The following is a 20,860-nucleotide window of genomic DNA, read 5'->3' on the forward strand; positions in this document are numbered from 1 at the left end:
CTTAATCATAATTTTTCATAATAAAATCTAAACAGGTTTTCAATTATGTATTGAATAAGTTATAGAAATGGCTGTCAGTAAAATTTGTCAAGCTAGCATAGCAAACGCGGATTGGACAGGTTTGCGTCAAGAAAAAGACCGATACTCGGTTCTTCCTCTCTGGGACTAAACAACACAAGACATCAGCAACCTGCTGGGCTTTATTTGCAGTATGAATGAGTGCTCTCACCCCAGGATGCTAATGCTAAACATTGATTGATTTTGCTTGAATTATCACTCTCAGGAACCGAGGGAGAATGAGGGAACCAAAGGGCAGATGCGGCGGCCAGCTCCTTGCTGTGCCTCCTCCTTCTCTCTCCTCTGCTGATGATGATAATAGTCTGTTTTTAACTGAACCGAGCATCTCAGTATGCTTCTGCCTTAACTGGATGAGCCTTGAAATAATTGATTTGATCTGACTGCCTGTAACTCTTTGATGATAAAATAAAAACAAACAATTTAATTGCTTTACTGGCGCATGCAAATGACCTCGTCTGGCTTTGTATGCTGCCATCCTTTGTGGCCCTCTTTCTCTAAAAACACACATCCATTCCCGTTTCTCTCCGTCTCCCGTCCCTCCATCTGTCTCACATTCCTTGTGCATGTGTATCTGTCCAGGTGACAACCGCTGTGGAGGGGTTATTGACGCCGGAGAGGGAACGGGTGGGTAACTAACTTCCTCCACCACCAGTCAGAGTAACAATGGGGACAGATTATGTAGCGTTAGCGGTGGAACTTTCATTTAGCTAACAGCTGCTAATTTCCTGGAGAACCTTTTCTGCAAATACTCTAAATTTTTCTCAGACAGAGCAGGTGATTACTGGACAATATAGTCTTCAGCCAAACAAAACCAGCAACTTCCTTTTTAAGTCATTTCCACTGAAAGACGCTGAAAGGCAGAGTCTCGGATCTCTATGACGAAGAGTCTTGTTGGGACGTAACTTGGGGTAAAGTGGAGCGGGTGGTCGCAGTCACTGGACAATCACATTCATTCGTTCTATTTTTTTTTTCCTCCAATCAAAGCTGCTGAAATCTGCCACCTATTTTAACGCCTACTTTAACTACTACATTCGTCGGACGAGAAGGAAACCGCTCGCCATCCTCAGACGCCCTCCCAGCCCGGACGCAAACCGTTTAACGTACCAGCTCCTCATTTTCGACCCGCAGCTTTGACTCAAAACAGTTTGCTACTAACAATGTTTGCCCTCGCTGCCCTCACGGCTAAAAGCTGAAATTAACCCTATCAAGTAACGCATGAATGGAAGCTGGACTGACAACCTGCACTGCAAACAGTGGAGCTATTCGTCTGAACTCGGACTGAATGATTGTTGACATGTGAGGGGATTCTAGTTACCAGTCAGTTTAGTTGTGAGCTCTTATTTTGGTAGACTTCTGTCGTATGATTCTTTTGTAAATGAGCAGGTACGATTTTCTTGTAGATAAGTTGTTAAGTGTGTATTTATTTACAAAATTAAAGGGAACTCTAACTGATAAATCCCATTTTGTTTCCTCTAAATGAGTATTATGGTACTTAAGGTGTGAGTACTAACCTGTATGTGACCACTACCAGGCGATAGTCAACCTTGCATCACATATGGTGAACCTGGAGAAAAAGGTTATCCTGGCAGTTCTGGACGTCCAGGTAACAATAATTCGTATCATTTCTGTATTAATATGATAACTGTTTAAGTTGGTGCCTTTGGAGAGGCTTGCATGTCTGCCGGAGAAACGACTCTGTTTGAGTCTAGCTCAACCCGGTTTCTGTCTCAGGCCCCCAAGGTCCGCCCGGCTTCCCGGGATCCTTTGGAAGGCGAGGGTCTATTGGCCCCAAGGGAGAGAAGGGAGATCCTGGTTTTGGAGGCCAACCAGGACCACAAGGTAAGCTGGTGCTGCTTAGGGCTCCACCATGAGCTGTAGTCCATGAGATGGTCGGAAAGATTTTGTGAGTAACAAGTGAAAATTGACTCAATACGTCAACAAATCAATGATCAAAACCTCCAGGTTCAGTTTGCTAGAACTTGCTTGTAGGATAAACTAAACTTTTGTACTTGGACACGAATGGATACAGTTGAAACCAGAAGTTTACTTACACAAAATAAAAAGACTTGCACTTTTTTTCTTTTCTCTCAATGTCTGAACGTAAATCTGACCAAACTTCTTTCTGGAAGGAAACCCAAAACGTTTGACCCAAGAAATGCAGTTTAAAAGAGTTATTAGTTATTTTTACAACTGATAAATGTATGTCAACTTCTGAATTTGAAGAAAGTTAGCTGTTCTCAGTAAGTATTCTGGTTTTTAGCAAATAGAAATAATGTAGGTCATTATAAACAACCTAAAACAGCAGAACTTTGGTTTGAGAAGTGGAGCCTTAAAATACTATAAATAAAAGTATTTCTATGAATAAACATTATTCATTAGTTGGATAATCTGTCTTTTGAGAGTTTTTTCTAGGGTCAAATAGCAGCATTGAGTTAACAAATACTTAATTACACATAAAAAACTACACGGAAAATAATTACAAATAATAAGATTTCTGGAATATGTTAATATTTACCCTACTGCTCCACCCTTTCCTGCAGGATTCCCTGGACCCAGAGGAGATCCCGGAGTTCCAGGTACTCCGGGAGTTGACTACGATGGGCCCAAGGGGAAAGACGGCCTTCCAGGACTTCCTGGACCCAAAGGCCAGCCTGGAGAAGTCCTGGGAGCAAGACCTGGAGATCCAGGAGTGGCTGGCATACCTGGTGCAAACGGAGACAAGGGCCAGCCAGGGAGTCCAGGAACACCCGGATCACCCGGTGGGTCTCAGAGGGAGCCACTGGAATGATAAACTCACATATTTATTATTATTATTATTATTATTATTATGTATATTATGGAGTTGCAGCAGTTAATGTCAGTAGCAAGTTAAAGAAATATCTCCATATTTTTCCATCTTCAGGCTTCGATGGACGGCCTGGTGCTTCCGGTCTGAAGGGAGAGCGTGGAGTGGATGGCCGGCCGGGTATTCCGGGTCTTCCCGGACTTCCAGGTGGCTCAACCAATCCCCTCCCCGGTCCACCCGGATTTCCCGGCAGCAAAGGACTCATCGGCCCACTAGGTGAGGAACAATGTTACCTTCATCTACACAAAATCTCCAAATCACTGCCAAGAACTCTGATGGGTTTTTTTTTCTTTAGGTAAAGTTTTTCTCTAGGTCAACTTTTCAGGTGGAATTGAAATAAAAATAAAAATAAATTTCTGATTTGGTCTCAGCTAACGTTTTCACCTCTCATCCCTCCAGTCTCCCCAGTGTCCGTCCGTCCTTCTCGTTTCTCATCGTATTCCCTTTGCATCCTGCATCAGACGGCATGTTATTGTCTTGTGGACTGAAGTTCTCCGTTTTACCCAACAAATTGTTTGTTTTTGTATCTCTCCTTGTTCCATTTTTTTTGTTTACCCCTTCTACCATCCTTTCCTTTTCTACATGCACCACCACCATCACCTCCATGCATCCTCTCCATCTCTCCACCTTTTACTTCTTGGTGCTGGGTCATTCGATGTAGGCTGCCCAGGTGAGACACTCTCTCCCCATTCATCCATTGCCCACCTTTTTATTTCATTTATTTATTTTTTTTAACTGTCCTCTCCATCCTTTGCTTTAATTGTCCGCATGCTTCTGCTGCTCACGCCTTAAACCCTAAAACCGCCTGCAGGCCTTTTATCACCACGCGACAAACAAATGTCCATCTGCACAAACTAGAAAGTCTGTTCTTGGGGGGTGTTTGTTTCAGTTGAAAATTACCAAAGAAGTTGTTTTACTCGAGCTAATTTAGCAGTTTCTCACAGGACGAGTAGTCGAACCCGCAACCCGAGGCGTCGCGGGTTCGACTCGAGCTTCGTCCGGCTTCGTGTCGATGTTCGACTTACCGACCTTTGTGTCAGTGTGTAAGTGTGTTCGTGTTTGGTCGCTGCGTCTCCATCACAGGTAATGCGCAAAACTTTGTTGATATCGCGCTAGTGTCGAAAAAGCCCAATTTTGCAGACGCGGTGTTTCCGTTAAATAGGAAACGGAATTAAAGTCGCGCATGAAGCCATCATCCTCCTCCTAACACTCCCTTTGTGGTTTGCAAACATGTGGTTGTTGATCACATGACTCGTGTGACGACTCAGTTTTCATTTTCTTTGCAGTTTTGGGAAACAAACCTAGCGGCGAAACGTTTTAGCGAAAAATGACAGTTTTTTTTTTTCAAAACTGGCATTCCGTTAAGCGAATTTATCTTCAAAGTGTCAAATTGTGCAATTATGTGATCAATGGAAACGCAGCTTGTGAGTGCGACTGTGTTAATATGGCTCTAATGTAAAACGCTTTGTGTTATTTTTATAACTAGACTAGACAAACACAATGAAAATTCACTCCATTTACTTAGATTACACAAGAAGAAGTTATTTTTGAAGTCTTTTTTTTGGGTCAGAAATTCAGGGTGTCTTAATTCTGCTTTTGATATTTCAGTGGGTTTTTGGCTATTCCAATGCTTAGTTGGAGTTTAATACAGATTCTTTCAAGTCACAGTTCTGCCCCTTTAAAGCTGCAGTATGTAACTTTTATTGAAATATGTTTTTTCCATATTTATTAAAACTGTCACCATGTCAAGACAGTAAGGTATTAGATTACCTGTGAAAAAATCAAGCTAATCCACCTCCCGCAAGGCTACTGCAAAACTGTGTTGCTTCTGGTCAGGAACAACCAATCAGAGCCAGGAGGAGGGATTGATGGCTCTGGGCTCTGATTGGTTGTTTCAGCAGCTAGTACTGGTGGTGTTGAGAGAAAAAAATGTTGTGTTTTTTTTACAGATTAACTCTCATATACTGTCACAACTTAATGATAATTTTAACAAGTATTCTTTTAAAACTCATTTTTTAGTAAAAGATACGTACGGCAGCTTTAAACGAGTCGTCAAGGAAGAGCTAACGAAGACGTAGGGCAGGTCTGAAGTATGTCTGCAGTGTGCAGGTTTCTGACCTGGACGTTGTCTCAAAAGGGAAGGAGTTGATCCCACTCCCACTCCACTCAAAGACTCACTCCAGGTTTTGACTGAAGATGGATATTTTATTTGTGAGAGCTTCCGAGACAAAATAATCCCTGGAAGTATGTGCTTGCTTTTACCGTTCCGCTAAGATGTGCACATAAATTCATCATGAGCTTAACTATTATCACAGCAACGAGTCATTATTGCTTCGGACTGTTCAGTTTCCTGAAAGCAACAAACAAAACCTCCAGAAATTGATTTTCAACATTCGTTGGATAAATGGATGTTGTATTCAAATATTCAATTCCATTAGGAAAATGAACGTTTTCGAATATCAAAACAACTATTTTGATGATCAGATCTTTATTTTCATGATGAATTTATGTAAAGAGTATGGAACGGTATGTTATTTTGTTTTTTTGGGGGTGGGGGGTTTGCTGCCAGATCTAACCCACATGTTTCAGTTTTACACCTAATCAGTACCAAATATTGTTTTTGTTGTTGTTTTTGTTGTTGCTGGGTCACATTCAGTAGGTGTGTTTACCAAGAGACTTTTGCTCAAATGCTATTTAGTTTCATCGCTGCTGCCAAAGCTTTTTTTTTTTTTTTTGCACTCTTAATTAGAAAGACTTGTTATTTTCAGCACATCTAAACTCATGGCAATTTTAGCTTAGTCTGACATCTACTAACGTTGCATTGCAGATGTGCTGAAAACGAGTTCTGTGGCGTTTTTTGTCTAAGAACATTAAACTTTAGCTGTTAGAGGGGCAGCTCAGTCACTACTGGAGACCCCAGGTGGCGGAGCCGCGCTAATACAGGCTGGAACTGCACTCAGAGACGGCTCAAGTACGTAACCACCACAGATGCACTGATTCCGCTTCTCCGGGATTTATACAATATTTTAGAAGTGTCTAATTTGCCAGCTGAGAGCTTTTGTTGTCACGGTAATGGATGAATTAAAACAAATGGTTAAGATGTTCGACACGACACATGTTTGAGGAATTTTGTCACTGAAAGGCAGATTTCTGAGAGTTTTCTTTTGTAGCAGAGAGACAGAATCAGCTACCAATCCAAAACAAAGAAGATAATTACAGTACGTAAATGGCAAACCATGAGTAAAATGCGTGTTTTTGGCCTTTTTGTCAATGACATCGCCAAAATCCTCGCTGCAAATACACATCAAATATGTTGATCAAAGTTCCATTGAATCAACGCTACCCAGGTGGGTCTTCAGCCTTGATTTTAAAGGAACTCTGTGTTTCGGGTGCTTTGCGGTTTTCTGGAAGTCGGTTCCAGATTTGCGGTGCGTAGAAGTTGAATGCTGCTTCTCCGTGTTTCTGTTTCTGGGGATGAGACTTTGAGTTGACTTTGAGTTGTATCTAACATGTTCCATTTACAAAAATATAAATTTTTCATTGAAAATCTCATCCCAATAAAAGACAGAGAGTGCTCACGCGTCAACTCCGTTTGCAGCAGGACCAAATTTGTAACACTGCTACAATTTGTGGCCACACAAAACAGGCTCTGGGCGCACATCAGAATAAAAGCTGCTCTCAAAGCTAGCGACGCCATATGCTAAAGACTCATTGCTGCTAGCAAGAAACGGCCTGTTTTGTTACATTGTGCTCACAAATTGGAACAGGATTAAGAGTCTGATTCCAACTTCCTGCTGGGAAATTGGTGCATCTGTGTAAGTTGCGCACTTGTTTCGATAACTGCTTAACCACCGGAAACCTCTGGATACCTTCTGTATCCAAATGAAGCGCATCATGCTTATGTCTGTGTAATGTAGCGCAGCTGGGGCAAAATATAGACTGTAAAAACCAAAAAAAACAATGCAAGAAATAAATTACATTGTTTCCTGCAGTGGTACTTAGACGCAAAGTGATTGTTGAGTTGATTTCTGCTGCATTTTCTTTGTAAACTTAATTCATTGGAGGTAAGTTGATGCATCCTGAAGAAGGTACGTTTTTATTTGTTTTATTTATTTTTTACTTCATGGACTCATTTGTTCCAGATCTAAATAAGTTGCATATTAAGTTTTTATCATTTATTTAGATTCCCGGAAGTTGAGCCCGGTCTAATCCGTTCTCATCCCCACCCTCCGCCTTCGTCAGGTAATCCCGGTCGAAAAGGTGAGCGAGGAGATCGAGGATTCCCGGGCCCCGCTGGAATGAAAGGAACCCCGGGGTTCCCTGGTGAAAACGGAGGAACAGGTCCGAGGGGACCCCCTGGACTGCCAGGCCCGGGAACCATTCCTGGAAGACCCGGAACGCCGGGAAGAAAGGGTAGGGAGGACAGGATCTGCTTACCGGTCCATTCCTCACTTGCGCGGTCCGTATTAGTAAAAAGGTTCGGTCTAATCTGCAGGTGAAAGAGGATTCTCGGGACTGACGGGTTTCCCCGGACGACCGGGTCGTCCCGGAAATCCAGGATTTCCCGGTGAGAAAGGGTTTCCCGGAGACCGTGGGAGAGATGGGGTTCCCGGCGGTCCTGGACGGTTTGGACTGAAAGGTGAACATCAGAGGGATGAGGATGATGACTGTTTGGCTTGAAATCACACGAAGGATGACCTCAATCGACAGAGAGCGGTAAAAATAACCAAACACATTCCTTTACCCCCCACAGGTGACGGAGGAGACCGAGGCCGCCCTGGTCTTCCAGGCTCCGCTCCTATTTTGCAGAAAGGCCCAGCAGGGGGCGTCGGAGCCCCCGGCTATCAGGGCTTTCCTGGACCTAGAGGTAGGAAACAAACAACTGTTCATTTCCTTCAAATACCCAAGAGGATCTTCCTACTTCAGAAGACTTTGTTATCCATGAAACTCTCTAGACTAAATTATATCTCCGTTATATTTTAATAGAAGTGGGTAGAGTAGCCAAAAACTTTACTCAAGTAAGATTAGCACTACTTCAACATGTTTTTACTCAAGTAAAAGTAAAAAGTAACCATCCAAGAAGAGTAAGAGTAAAAAAAAGTATTTGGTAAAAAGTCGACTCAAGTGCAGAGTAACTGATTGAAACATAAATTAATTAATATTCAAAAAATTATGTAGTGTAAGAAAGTTTATTTACTATTATTAAATACTAATATTATTATTTACTACTAATCTTACAAAGTTTGACTTTTTTTTTTCTTTTTTTCAAGTTTTTATTTTCCTAAAGGACGAGTTATACCTGGCTGTTTTTGTCTTTGCAAACATTTCCACAGAGCAGGAAACACACAAAATCAGATTTTCTGTGATTTGATAAACTCATGGTGTGAAGGAAAAGATTATTTGTATTTTGAAAATGAACTATTTTGAATGAGTGTACGAATATGTGGTGAGTTTAGGAAACGGTTTCAACACTGAGAAAATGTATTTACCAGTTTTTGTTTAAGCTGACTGAGTTTCCATCTTCCATAAATGCCATCCCTCCTCGTTGGGTTTCCAGGTGACAAGGGTCTCCCTGGCCTGCCTGGCCGTCCGGGCTCTCCGGGACGTCCCGGTTTCCCCGTGGACAGCAAAGGCCAGGCCGGAGAGCCGGGATTCCCCGGGCGGCCCGGCCAGCCGGGCTTCCCTGGAACAAAGGGGGAAGGAGGAATCATGGGATTCCCGGGCGTGACGGGAGAGAGGGTGAGGAGAAACAGTCCTGTTCCTCATATAAGCGTCCAGCACAATCAAGGTGGTGGGGCTGAAGTTCTCATCGCTGCTTCTTCAGGGTGAAGACGGGTCGCCGGGATTCCCTGGAAGTCCTGGAGGATTCGGTCGACCTGGAGCAAAAGGTGAGCGCGGCGACTTTTCTTCAATCCACGCATCAGTTCTTGCTCATGAAGACGGTAAATAATCAGGACGCGCCGTTGGTTAATCAGGTCCACCTGGAGAGACGTTTGCCTATCCCGGAGCACCGGGAGTGAAAGGCCAGCCTGGTGATCCGGGTTTTCCGGGTAAGATTTGATTTTTCACTGCAAGGTAGGACTGGGCGAATTTTCTATGTGTGAAGGTTTCATTTGGGGTTTCCATAGCTCACAGTGAGGCCAACACGCCCCACAGGCGACCATTTTGTTTTACAAGCATAATTTACAGCTTGTATTTATTTTGACTTTAGATTTAGATCAACTCCCAGAAGGAATAATTGAAATAAAAGCAAGTTTTTAGAAAATATTTTCTGTCATTTTTAATTTGTTTTAAAGAAAAGAAAGTGAGGGAAAAATAATCTGAAATTGATATAGAACAAAAAGTTTAGATTTTTTTTTTTTTTTTTACGCCATATTGCCCAACTCTAACACTTAGAAAGTTGTAACATAGAATTTCCTAACACTGCTGGATATCAGCTGATAGTACCTGCTTACATTTTACTGTCATATTCTTACATTGCAATACTTGTAACATTCTAATGACATGTTGGACAAAAATCAAAAAATAAATTCATATAGCGATACAAAATAAAATCTCTGAACTGCTCAATAGCAACAAACGGACCTGTTATAATTTTATTTAAATCTTGTATATTTTTTAAATGTACAATTTTTGTTTTGGGTGTTTTGTAGTCAGACAATGTTTTAGCTACATTTTTAATTATTTAAATTTTTTATAAAATCCTTCATCAAAGGCTCGAAACTGAAAAAACAAATGAAACATTATAAATAAATAAATGAAAGTGGAAAAACAATTGTAATATACCCAAAATAAAACCCATGCTAATTTGAAAGTGATCATTAAAATATTATAGGGAGGAAAATCCTCAAAGCATAAAAAATAAAAAAACAGAAAAGTAAAAAACTAAAATATACTGTATATTCATATAATGGCTGTTTTGTAGCTTCAACCTATAGAATTCTGAATCTCCTCATTTTTTATTTATCAGAATAGTTTGACCCAACTCCGTTTTTTACTAAAGTTAAACGGGTCACATTTCATTCAAACGTCACAGTAAAAGAAACATCTTCATATTTGTCCTTTAAGTTCTGCTGATGGAGCAGCTGAGGTGGGTTTCAATAAATCAAGAAGGCCTCCCAGTAAACGGTGACCTAACGTTTCTCTAGGCCCTCGAGGCATCGACGGTTCCCTTGGCGACAGCGGCTTTCCAGGACGCCGAGGTTCTGATGGACAAAAGGGCGGTCCCGGTGTAACGGGGCGTCCCGGAACGATGGGTGAGACACGAACCCCGAAGACGAAGCTGATGAAAGACGACTCGATGTACTTTGTCCGTTGGAGGACGGTAGTTATGTTGTCACTCATTCTCCTGCAGGTCCACCTGGGTTCCAGGGGCCGCGGGGTCAGCCCGGATTCCCTGGGAGACAAGGACCAGACGGATCCCCGGGACTGCCCGGAGGTCCAGGTGGCCTCGGTTTTAAAGGTAACATGAAAGCGAACGTCAGTTTCACGATGCGGTCATTTCAGTAGACGCTCTCACGATGCGTTCTTCACAGGTTTGTCTGGAGCGCCGGGGCTGGACGGGCTCAATGGCCTCGCAGGTCCAAAAGGCCCTCCTGGAATCCCAGGCAAGAACACACAAACTCCCACTTTAGCTAGACTATTACATCCAAGCTGTAACACATTTTTGAACCTCCAGACCTTCCCTTAAATCACACAACCAAAACATTTAATATAGAGAAAAGATTTCATGGTTAAATCTCCATTGATGGAGTCAAAGGACTCAAAACTCAACACAAATAGCAACAAATACTAAACTGACTGTTAGTAGATTTAGATGAAATTTTGTTTTGGAGCGACCCAGCTAGAATCCTGCTTTGAATCTAAGAGCAAAATCTAAAATACACGTAGAAATGGACTATATAGAGATGTTTCTTTTTTTTTTAAATGATTCTCCTTTTACACTTCTGGCCATGTCCTTTACCTATTAGTAATAAAGTTTTTTCAGTAGTCTAAAATGATCCCGATAAGCATTTCAATAAATTCCAATGTCAAGAAAAAGTTTGTTTCATTCAGTGATTCAATTAAAACAGTAAAAACGTTTGTTTAGGCTCAACACGCACAGACTCAGTTCCATGCACAGACTTTTCCATCCACAAAAGCCACAAAAACGTCAGACAGTCACCAGTTTGAGAACAAACATTACATTTTATTGAGCGACATCGTCAAAAATATCGGTATGCATCGCACGAGTTGGTCAATGTTCCACTGATTATGGTTCACAGGCAACTCTAAAACAGAAGGCATCAGGGTGAGTCTCTGTCTTTTGAGCTCAATGACCGTGATCGTCATCCAGGGTACCGTCTCCACTAGCTAAACAGATACAAGGAGGAGGATGCTCTCACATCAGTGGGAACTTGAGTGGATGGAGATAATTCCCAGTTACAGTTCATGAAAGCCTCACAACGAGATCAGAGCGGCACCATGCTGACACGGCATGGTGCATTTCCTTAATTTATTGCTTTTCTCTCTCTCTTTCTACCAAAAACTGGATCACAAAAGTCTCCAGTCTGATGCTTCCGTCTCAACCGGCACGTTTTTTTTTTTGTTTTTTTTTGAAGGACAGTTTTGTTTACAGAGACTTCATGATTCATTTTATTTGTAGTTTCTGTTGGTTTGTTTATTTATTTTGGATATTTAAAATCCGGATCCAGAGTTAAATATTCATTAGAATTGAAAGATTATTGATCTTTCAGAATGTTTAGTTGCGTTATAATGCCATTACGATTATATTAGTTGAAAATTGTCTCAAAATAACAATATTATTGTTTATCGCAATAAAGTCTGAGACAATTTATCGTCTGGCAAAATTTATCATTACAGGCTTAAATATAGTTATTTTTTTCTTTTTCTTTAGTGTTTATCACATTTTACTTGATGTGACTGCGACTATGTTTTTATTTCCTGTTAACTATTTATGTGACGGAGCAAAACACACCAAAAATCTTACAGGAATATTGAATTAACAGGTAAAGCTCTGCAAATCAGCAGTGGAACTGCTAAACGCAGCGCTTTGCAGACATGACACACGATCCGTTTCCATCCAGGTATGACGATAGGGGGTAACCCAGGCCTCCGCGGTGCGCCGGGACAGAAAGGAGAGAGAGGCGTTTCCTTCCCTGGACAACCAGGCTTCCCTGGATCAAAAGGACTGAGAGGAGATTCGGGTGAGTTTTAGATCAGAAAAAAATCCAAAAAGGCAATCAAATGTAAGACAAAGTATGAACGCTGGCTTTTGTTTTGGACGTCAGGAACTGTTGGAGCTCCAGGGTTCCCTGGATTACCCGGACCTCCTGGTCCGAGTACTTCATCAAACTTCCCGGGGCCTGTGGGAGACCCCGGACTTCCTGGATTGGATGGAGAATACGGTGAACACAGCTTCTTAATCTAGTTGCCTTGCTCTCTATGCTTAATCTCGTGACATTCTTTTTTCCAATCCCAGGTTTCCAGGGCCCTCCCGGTCCTCCTGGGCCACCGGGTCCGGGCACAGCACAGGGAGACACAGGAGACCCAGGGCTCCCAGGATTCCCTGGAATCCCCGGCCTGAAGGGAGAAGCAGGAAATCCCGGAGGCCCCGGATACCCCGGCTTCTCTGGCTTAAAAGGTGAAGAGAGGCTGGAAGCTGCTGCCCGCTCCTTCCACTACAACTGTTGTCTTTCCTCCTCAAAACACAGCCTTAAATCTTGAAGCAAGCGGTTTTGCTTTTCAGGAGCTCCGGGTGACAACGGACTAAGCGGTGCTCCGGGTCTGAAAGGACTGCCCGGCGAGCCCGGATTCTACGGATTCAAAGGGCGTCCAGGATCACCGGGTGAGAGCGGGAACACCGTTCAGTTCCTGGTGATGTTCCCCTCTCTCATCTTCGTCATCCCTGCTCATCCCTTCATTCGTTTTGCTCTCCCTCCCTTCTTTTCAGGGCGACCTGGGCGTAAGGGTCCTCCCGCATTCTCAGTGCCGTACGTACCGGTACCTGGACCTCTTGGAGAGGTTGGTAACCCCGGCTACACCGGACCACCTGGTGGTCCCGGAGAGCCCGGCCAGCCTGGTCTCAACGGACGTCCAGGTCAGTGACAGCCAGACAGTGTTAGATCATTTCTTTGCTGTTTGCTTCAAATCTTTAACACATTACCCAGATGAAGTGCTCGATTGTTGTCTTTAACCAGCGGCGGGCATGCTTCCGCTAACCCACTAATAGCACAGCTAATTTTTCGTTTAGCTCTTTTGCTAACTTTGTAAAGCGCATTTAGCTTCTCCTGAATGGAGTTGTCCAGAAAAATTCTAAAGCGCAAATTTACTTGGCCGTTTTGTGAACTTTCAATTGATGCAGTGCAGCAAATGGCGTTTATTCTGTACCCATAATGCATCGCTGCAAAACTCCCTGTGTAGCACAACATTACATACTTTGATGTGAGTAATGACACATTTGGACCTGGGAGGGTCAGATGCTATGTTGCAGCACATGTTGTGTCATTGACATATGATTGGCGTCAACTTTAGTTGAACTTGATGTGCTTATTAAGTTTGTACAGCATTTTGGTGTTAGCACCAAGTGCTTTAGAGTTAGCATAGCTAACATTTTAGCTGGTGGTGCCCATCACCGTTCTCCACAACTTTGTGTTTGTACAACTTAACCAAATGAAATATAATTTCCCGCTTGTTAACGTTGGAAAGTTGTACCATTTTAGTGTCAGCAGAGCTAATGCTTAGGGCTAGCAGAGCTGCCTTTTTAGCTAGTGGTGCTCATTTGTTTTCCAGCTGTGTTTTTGTACATCTTAAGCAAATGAAGTATAATTTCCCGCTTGTTAACTTTCGAGAGACACTAGATTACCTTTTAGCATCTGAACGTTTAGACACTACGTATTCAGAGGATTAACATGAAAGTCTTGCCACAGACTTTATGTTGCATTTAGGTCTGGACTTTGATTGGGATTCACCCAGAATGGCCCCAGTATTTATCTCCATTCATCTTTTCTCATCATCTCTGACCAGCTTCCTGTCCCTGCTGAAGGGAGACAGTCTCTATGCGTCACCTCGGGTGTGGTGTGTGCAGTCAGTGCTTTCCTCCTGACATCATTTTCTTGTGTCTTTGTTCTCATCTACCACATGTGTGCTGGGTCCCCAACACCGACTCTGGCAAACTTTCAGCAGGACCTTTTATGGCCTCTCGTGTCTGTTACTCTTACATCAAGGCCAGCCTTGTGGAATGCCTGACTATTATTGGTGCAAATATTTTTGCGTGACACTGTAATTGAGTATTTGTGGCAAAATTGAGCAACTGAATCACATTTAAAAGGACTCTGAAAATATGTACTTTTGTTGTGAATGGTAATTATTCCTCTGCCGCAGGTGTGAAGGGCCGTCCCGGCGCTGCGGGTGAGCTCGGCAGGACCGGACCGCCCGGTTTTCCTGGGCCGGTTGGGGATCCGGGCTTCCCTGGTTCCCAAGGGATCACTGGAGATCAAGGTCAGTTTGTTTGTTTTTGTTACAACCTTGATATTGACTTATAGACTTGCTAAATACAATTTAACACTCGTTTTCTAAAAATGTTTTTTTTTTCTTGATATGATTTGCTCTTTTATTGAGAGGCCTACAATAAAAACACGAAAGACTCAAATGCAGCAAAAACATCTGAGGAAATAATATCTCAAGCCAAAATAAATGAAACTGATGAGGCCATGAAATATCTCTCAAGTGAAATGGGAAATTACAAATTACAGTAATTTTGAGAGCGATATATATATATATATATATATATATATATATATATATATATATATATATATATATATACTTTTTTCTTTTTGCAGCATCTTTTGTAAACATTTTTTGACTCTCTTCACACATATAAAAAACAAGATTACATGTGCATAAAGAGAAACCCTCGCTACCATCTGGTCACGTTTCTCTCTCGTAGGTTTTCCCGGAGCCATCGGTCGTCCCGGTATTCCCGGCGGCGTCGGCCGCAGCATCGGTGTCGGCTACACTCTGGTGAAGCACAGCCAGACCACCGATGTTCCCATGTGTCCCCAAGGCATGGATCAACTGTGGGAAGGATACAGCCTGCTGTACGTGGAGGGACAGGAGAAGGCACACAACCAAGACCTTGGTGTGTAAAGACTCGATTTCTCACTAAAACTTTGCAGCTCAACTATAAACTCCTCTTCATTCATGTTCCTAAATCTATTGAGTGTAGTAGATTAAATATTGCGAGGTTTTAAAACCTGAATGATCTCTAGATCTTGTTTCAAACATGCAATGTGGTACTGTAACAAATCTCGATTCTCCTGGACTGGTGTGTTGATGCGCCAGTTTTGTAGCCACCAACCTGTTAACTTTGTGGGACCTTTCCACGCCTCTCCAGGTCAGCCGGGTTCGTGCCTCCCCAGGTTCAACACCATCCCCTTCCTCTACTGCAACCCATCTGAGACCTGCTACTACGCGAGCCGCAACGACAAATCCTTCTGGCTCTCCACGACCGCGCCCATCCCCATGATGCCTGTGGCCGAGGAGCAGATCCGGCCTTACATCAGCAGGTGCTGTGCTCCACCAGAGCTCACGTGTACTTCAGCAGACGTATGGCATTTATCGAGCATTCACCTCTTTTTGTTTGTTTTGTCCGAACCGTCCAGGTGTTCAGTGTGCGAGGCTCCGTCTCAGGCGGTGGCGGTCCACAGTCAGGACCTAACCCTCCCTAACTGCCCACCCGGCTGGAGGAGTCTTTGGATCGGATATTCCTTCCTCATGGTAGGTCATTAACTGCAGACCAAACATGATTGAAAGACTTGCTTCCAAAGGTTCTCCAGAGGACATGAGGTTACCTTGAGATTTATTGTACATCAGTATAACCTCCAACTGAAGGAGGACTTCTTTCTTAATCAGAGAATCGTCTTGCATATTTTAAAAAAGGTTATGAACAGAATCGGTGACAAACGACAACCCTACTCTCATCATAAACGATCCAGATTTTTATATATTTAGTCCATGATTGTGTATATTAGTAATGATATCAAAGATACATTTCCTAATTGCTTGTAGACTCTAGTATCATCAACATTTAAAGCCTCAGGCTAAACAGAAGCTATTATGTTTTCAGCTAGTTTTGCTTATAGCTGTCCTTCCCTTTTTGCCGCCACAGCACACAGCAGCCGGCGCTGAGGGTGGCGGTCAGTCCCTGATGTCTCCCGGCTCTTGCCTGGAAGACTTCCGATCTACCCCCTTCATCGAGTGCAACGGCGCCAGGGGCACCTGCCACTACTTCGCCAGCAAGTACAGCTTCTGGCTCACCACAGTCGACCCCCGGCTGGAGTTCGGCGCGCCGACACAGCAGGAGACCCTGAAGGGCGGACAGGAACGCTTCAGGGTCAGCCGCTGCCAAGTCTGCAGCAAGATCTTGTAGCTGTCGAACAGAGCAGCGAGGGGGAAAAAACGCCAGGACTAGCACTTCATGGTGAACAAGAACATGCGACTGTCTTGAAAGGAAGAAGCCGTCTTTTCCGTTTTATCCCCTTTAGGAGCCGCAGGCTCATCGACGAAAGACGCTGGAGGGTGGATGTGGATAGAGAAGAGCCGCGGAGGGATTTCTTTCCTCTGGATTTACACTGACAATGGTGCTATTGTTGATGTTTGTGTTTATTTTGTGTCTGAATTCACGGTAGTTGGTTAGAATCATTCTCTGCTACCTCGAAGAGAGCCACCTCTTTATCTAGCTATGCACACACTCACAGAGGAACGAACCCTTCACACGTCTCAGCTCAGACGCATGCCATTGCTGTAATTCATAGGTGAATACCGAATAGTTTACTCTCTCCACTGAACTGTCGGTTTGTGCCCCATTCATGGCTATCAGGAAGACGTGACCCACAAAAACATGCTGGCGAGTTAGCATGTGCTGCAATACACAGCTAAAATGTTAGCTAGCGAGATTTGTTTGAGGGTGCAGATATTTAATATTAGAAGATTTCAGGCTTATTTTTATATTAATTTGTGTTCAACCAAGTTTTTTTTTCACTTTGTAAAACTTTTAGTTTTTGTTTAATTTGATTTGCAATCTGACAAAAAATGTCAAAATTGGTCATTTTTAAGGCTGGATGCCCTAAATAGAAGATCTACATTTAACTGTTGTCACCGTCGGATCTTCAAATTAGGTGTAATTTCTGCATAAGGTAAATTTTATAGAACTCCAACTAATGCACTGAAAAATCACATGCTAACATGCTACTATGTTGCCTTGCTAACATGGTAAAGCATGTTAGCTAAAGCCATCTGAACAAAGCCACATGAATAAGACAACATCACGATCTTTACAGACCAAATAAAGAATTGAGCATTGAGAATTCATGGGAAATCTTCATGCTTGTCTTTAGTGATATCTAAAAATGATGTAGGAATATGTATTGCATTATAATTTTATAAAATGTGTCAAATCCAGACTGAAATTTGATCCAAATTTCCCTTGACAGTATAGGTTCTAAGTTCATTTCTTCCCTTCCCTTTTTGTACAGAGAAACAATCAATTGCATATCAGTTTCTTTTTGTATGTACTTAAGTATACTCATGAATTTTAATATAAATAATCAAAAAAAGAATAATTCAAATATTCTGTATAATTTAATTATGTTTTCTGAGGTCTTAATATTTCACCCTATTTCCATTTGTTTAGGTTTCTATTCACATCTGAACCAGCTGACCTACTTATGAAATATGAGATCTGGACTCCTGATCAAACCAAAGTATCTCTAAGTGAATCCTGCTGAAGGGTTTTATTTATTAGTCACTTTTGTCAAGAAAATCCGAGCTCATCCCACTTCCCCATGCTGGAGATTTTAGTTTAACAGTAATAATAAATAAAGTTATCTTTAAAATGAATCACTCAAGTGACATCAAGGCCCAGCAGTAGACTTAAGTGTCAATAAAGTTAGTTTAACAGTAATAATAAATAAAGTTATCTTTAAAATGAATCACTCAAGTGACATCAAGGCCCAACATTAGACTTAAGTGTCAATAAAATAAATCTAGTTGTGTGTGTTGTTTTTGTCTCATGCAAACTTTGCTTTAATTCTACTTTTTTCTATCTAATCATAAGAAATCATAGTCAGTCAGAGAGAGTCATTAAACAGGAAAAGCAGGTTTCCTGGAAAAAGAGGAAGTTTCCAGCCTGCAGATTTATAAAAATAGCTGAGACTATTTCTTAGTTTAAAGCATGAAAGTTTTAAAGAATGAAATCTAAACATTATTAGTAATTGGATAAGATTCAAAGTAAAATACTTATATTAATATTGGTTTAATTGTAATAATACTTACACTTACATTTGTGAGAACACTTACAAGAAAAACAAGTAACTGTAACTTTGGTATTATATAATTAGAATCATGGATTATTCTTGGTTTCTTTTCAGAAAAACATCTGTAATAACTCACATTAAGATTATAATAAATATAATTAATAAGTTATAGTTATAAAATTATAAATGAATGCTAAATCAGAGAAGCTAAAGAAAATAAATGTGATTTTGACATTGAACTTGAAATGGTGTAAAAGGTTGTAAAACTGCAATTAAACATCACTGATATGTTGGAGGTAGATGGTAGGTGAAAGGTGACAGGAAGGGAAAAAGGGGAACTAACAGGAGAGCAGAGATGATCAGCACCTTATATGGAAACAGGAGGTTGAGCAGCCCTGAGACATTGGCACAGACATCATGACATGATGTCTCTTAAGACAGTGACGGATATGAGATCATCTGTCTAAGCAGACAGATGAACCCTATATAAGGTGGGTGCAAAAGAGGAACCTTTTGTTGGATCCTCCGGGCAGCTTCGAGCCAAGATCGAGATGGACAAAGAACTCTGCAGCTGAAGAAGAGCCGGGGCCACGGAGCCGGAGACTGTCCTGCACATGGAGACCAACCCGTCTGGCCCACAATCTGTGGCTTCGAATCGCACTTCTCTCATCGGCTGGGTTCTGACCCCAAAGACAAAGATGAAGACAAAGACAAGGAAGAAGAACTGGTGCCTTTTTTCCTGCCAGCACCAAGTCCTGTGTGACCTCAGCATCCATGCGGAGAGGAGGCTCATCAGACCTGCGGAGATCCTGGCCTTCGTCGATCAACATCTTCCTCCTGCTGCCACACCTTCTTCATCATCAAGCCAGGTCTGGGGTTCGAAACACCAAACTCCGTCCGTCTCTCTCAAAGGTTCCCTTTTTTAGTTCTCAGTATCAGCAGTAGGGAAAGATAGACTAGATGACTGATTTTACTTATTTGATTATTTCTGCTACTGAATTAAGCTGTACTGACCCTTGCAAAAATGCCTTACTAATAAAATATTTAGCATAAAGAAAATCTAAAAGATGTTGTGGACATTCAGTTAATGAGTCACCTTAAAGTTCTTTGATGGTTGTAAAATAGCTGTGATGTTTGATTCTGGAGAGGAAGAGGTGGAAAATGTTTTTAGGTTGCTGGTAGCCCATATTTAAAACATCATACTTGGGACTCGCCCGAGTTACTAAAACCTACCTGGTTCAATAACAAATGCAAGTTGCAAAATAGAGAACGAGCGACCGTTAACAGGTGTGCTCTGTGAAACTAGTTGGCTGTAGGCTGCTCAGTCTGGCTAATTCACAGGGGGAAGAAGGGTGGGACACCTGGATGTAGGCCGTCAGATAACCAGGCGAATCGTTTCTCGAAACCAGCTTAAACAGAGTTTACTTCGGTTCTGGACAGGGTAAATCCCAGCAGATTTAGGAAACTCAACGGACCCGTTAGACGGAGAGCTGGTAGCACATCTCCCCTCTCAGAAGAGGAAGTACGAGAGTGAGAGAGTAGAGACAGAAAGGAGGGGGGGGGGTGTTGCGCAACAACACTTTGTACTCAAAACAATTTGTAATTACAAAGGCACAAAATACAGAATATATCATTTAGTCCACATAACATTTTTCAACAGAGCACAATAATTTTTTGGTGTCAACTTGTGTTGAGCACCGTCGTTATTTAACAAACGAGCTGAAATATTTGAGATCGCTGTGTTCAAAATGATGAATAGTGACAGGAATAGTCTTAAAGAAACACCATTATTTGTGAGTTATTTTCTTAATTGAAACAAAAGCAAATCGGCACTTTTTCCCCTCTAAGTGACACAAACGGAGAGTCCGCAAGAGTTTTAGATCAGAAGAAACAACTGAGGGTGCACTGATGTGAATTCAGACGGGTCACAAGCCGAGCAAAGTGGGTCAATCTCAGCTTGTCATTGTATTGTGACCAAATTGTTACTTTTATTGAGCGTCTTTGGTGTTAAGTTTTTTTTTTTTTTGACAAACGCAACAAACGCAATGCTGCTCTTTGTCTTCCAGCAGCATTTCCAGAAACAAAAAGGTTTTAAACTCTTATTAGCGCTTTTGTTTTTTTTTTCTTTGCTTTCGTGCTGTTTTTTCATATAAAAAAAGAGAAATTGTCAAATGTTCTGGTCACGTAACCACTATGACCACTGCATGTAGAATGTGTCTCGTCTGGTAGCACTGACATTTCACCTTTATTCTGCGGTTTTCATCAGCTTTTGCTATTTTTGTCATCTAGATTGTAATTATTTTGTACTTGTGTCATAACACAACCCTCTGGTGTTATTTACCGACTATGGAGGTGATGAGAATATGATGTTCTGTACATTAAAGTTTATGGAGAAATGCTTATAGGAGTTTTTTGTTTGTTGTAATCACTGACTATTAAACAGTTGTTTGACCCAAATGTCCCATTCAGCATCATGTTTTAAGTGACTGAAGCAGAATAATAGTAATGTGGTTTTCCTCAAAGAAGACCCAGAACAACAACAGAAAAGGGCAATTACTGGTGTATTATTTGGCCTCGCATATTTTCTAATAAATGCTTAAAAATGTCTCAGACATACATC

General features: G+C 41.9%; 1 protein-coding gene and 1 long non-coding RNA gene across 7 annotated transcripts in view; one reads left to right on the forward strand and one right to left on the reverse strand.

The window, feature by feature from the left end:
- col4a6 (collagen, type IV, alpha 6) overlaps positions 1–17,263 on the forward strand; it is a 124,409-nt gene extending 107,146 nt beyond the window's left edge. For 4 of the 6 annotated variants that reach the window (XM_028038925.1, XM_028038926.1, XM_028038924.1 and 1 more), the window contains 25 exons: positions 658–702; positions 1,610–1,681; positions 1,810–1,917; positions 2,619–2,837; positions 2,981–3,139; positions 3,585–3,593; positions 7,166–7,336; positions 7,419–7,562; positions 7,677–7,790; positions 8,481–8,662; positions 8,748–8,811; positions 8,899–8,973; positions 10,072–10,179; positions 10,278–10,385; positions 10,459–10,530; positions 12,010–12,129; positions 12,214–12,330; positions 12,405–12,566; positions 12,672–12,770; positions 12,876–13,022; positions 14,306–14,422; positions 14,874–15,065; positions 15,321–15,492; positions 15,589–15,703; positions 16,095–17,263. In XM_028038925.1, coding sequence (XP_027894726.1) covers positions 658–702; positions 1,610–1,681; positions 1,810–1,917; positions 2,619–2,837; positions 2,981–3,139; positions 3,585–3,593; positions 7,166–7,336; positions 7,419–7,562; positions 7,677–7,790; positions 8,481–8,662; positions 8,748–8,811; positions 8,899–8,973; positions 10,072–10,179; positions 10,278–10,385; positions 10,459–10,530; positions 12,010–12,129; positions 12,214–12,330; positions 12,405–12,566; positions 12,672–12,770; positions 12,876–13,022; positions 14,306–14,422; positions 14,874–15,065; positions 15,321–15,492; positions 15,589–15,703; positions 16,095–16,355 — 3,152 coding nt within the window. In that variant the 3' untranslated portion in view covers positions 16,356–17,263. The remainder of the gene's footprint in view (positions 1–657; positions 703–1,609; positions 1,682–1,809; positions 1,918–2,618; positions 2,838–2,980; positions 3,140–3,584; positions 3,594–7,165; positions 7,337–7,418; positions 7,563–7,676; positions 7,791–8,480; positions 8,663–8,747; positions 8,812–8,898; positions 8,974–10,071; positions 10,180–10,277; positions 10,386–10,458; positions 10,531–12,009; positions 12,130–12,213; positions 12,331–12,404; positions 12,567–12,671; positions 12,771–12,875; positions 13,023–14,305; positions 14,423–14,873; positions 15,066–15,320; positions 15,493–15,588; positions 15,704–16,094) is intronic. The other 2 variants (XM_028038927.1, XM_028038928.1) reach the window with 2 other exon arrangements.
- On the reverse strand, positions 16,966–20,838 carry LOC114157783 (uncharacterized). Its single transcript, XR_003598268.1, has 2 exons — positions 19,821–20,838; positions 16,966–17,732 (listed from the first exon to the last, which is right to left on the reverse strand). It is a non-coding gene; the product is annotated as an uncharacterized LOC114157783 (long non-coding RNA).
- Between the last annotated feature and the right edge of the window lie 22 nt (positions 20,839–20,860).

Source organism: Xiphophorus couchianus, chromosome 14, assembly GCF_001444195.1.
Source record: "Xiphophorus couchianus chromosome 14, X_couchianus-1.0, whole genome shotgun sequence".
Lineage (NCBI taxonomy): Eukaryota > Metazoa > Chordata > Actinopteri > Cyprinodontiformes > Poeciliidae > Xiphophorus > Xiphophorus couchianus.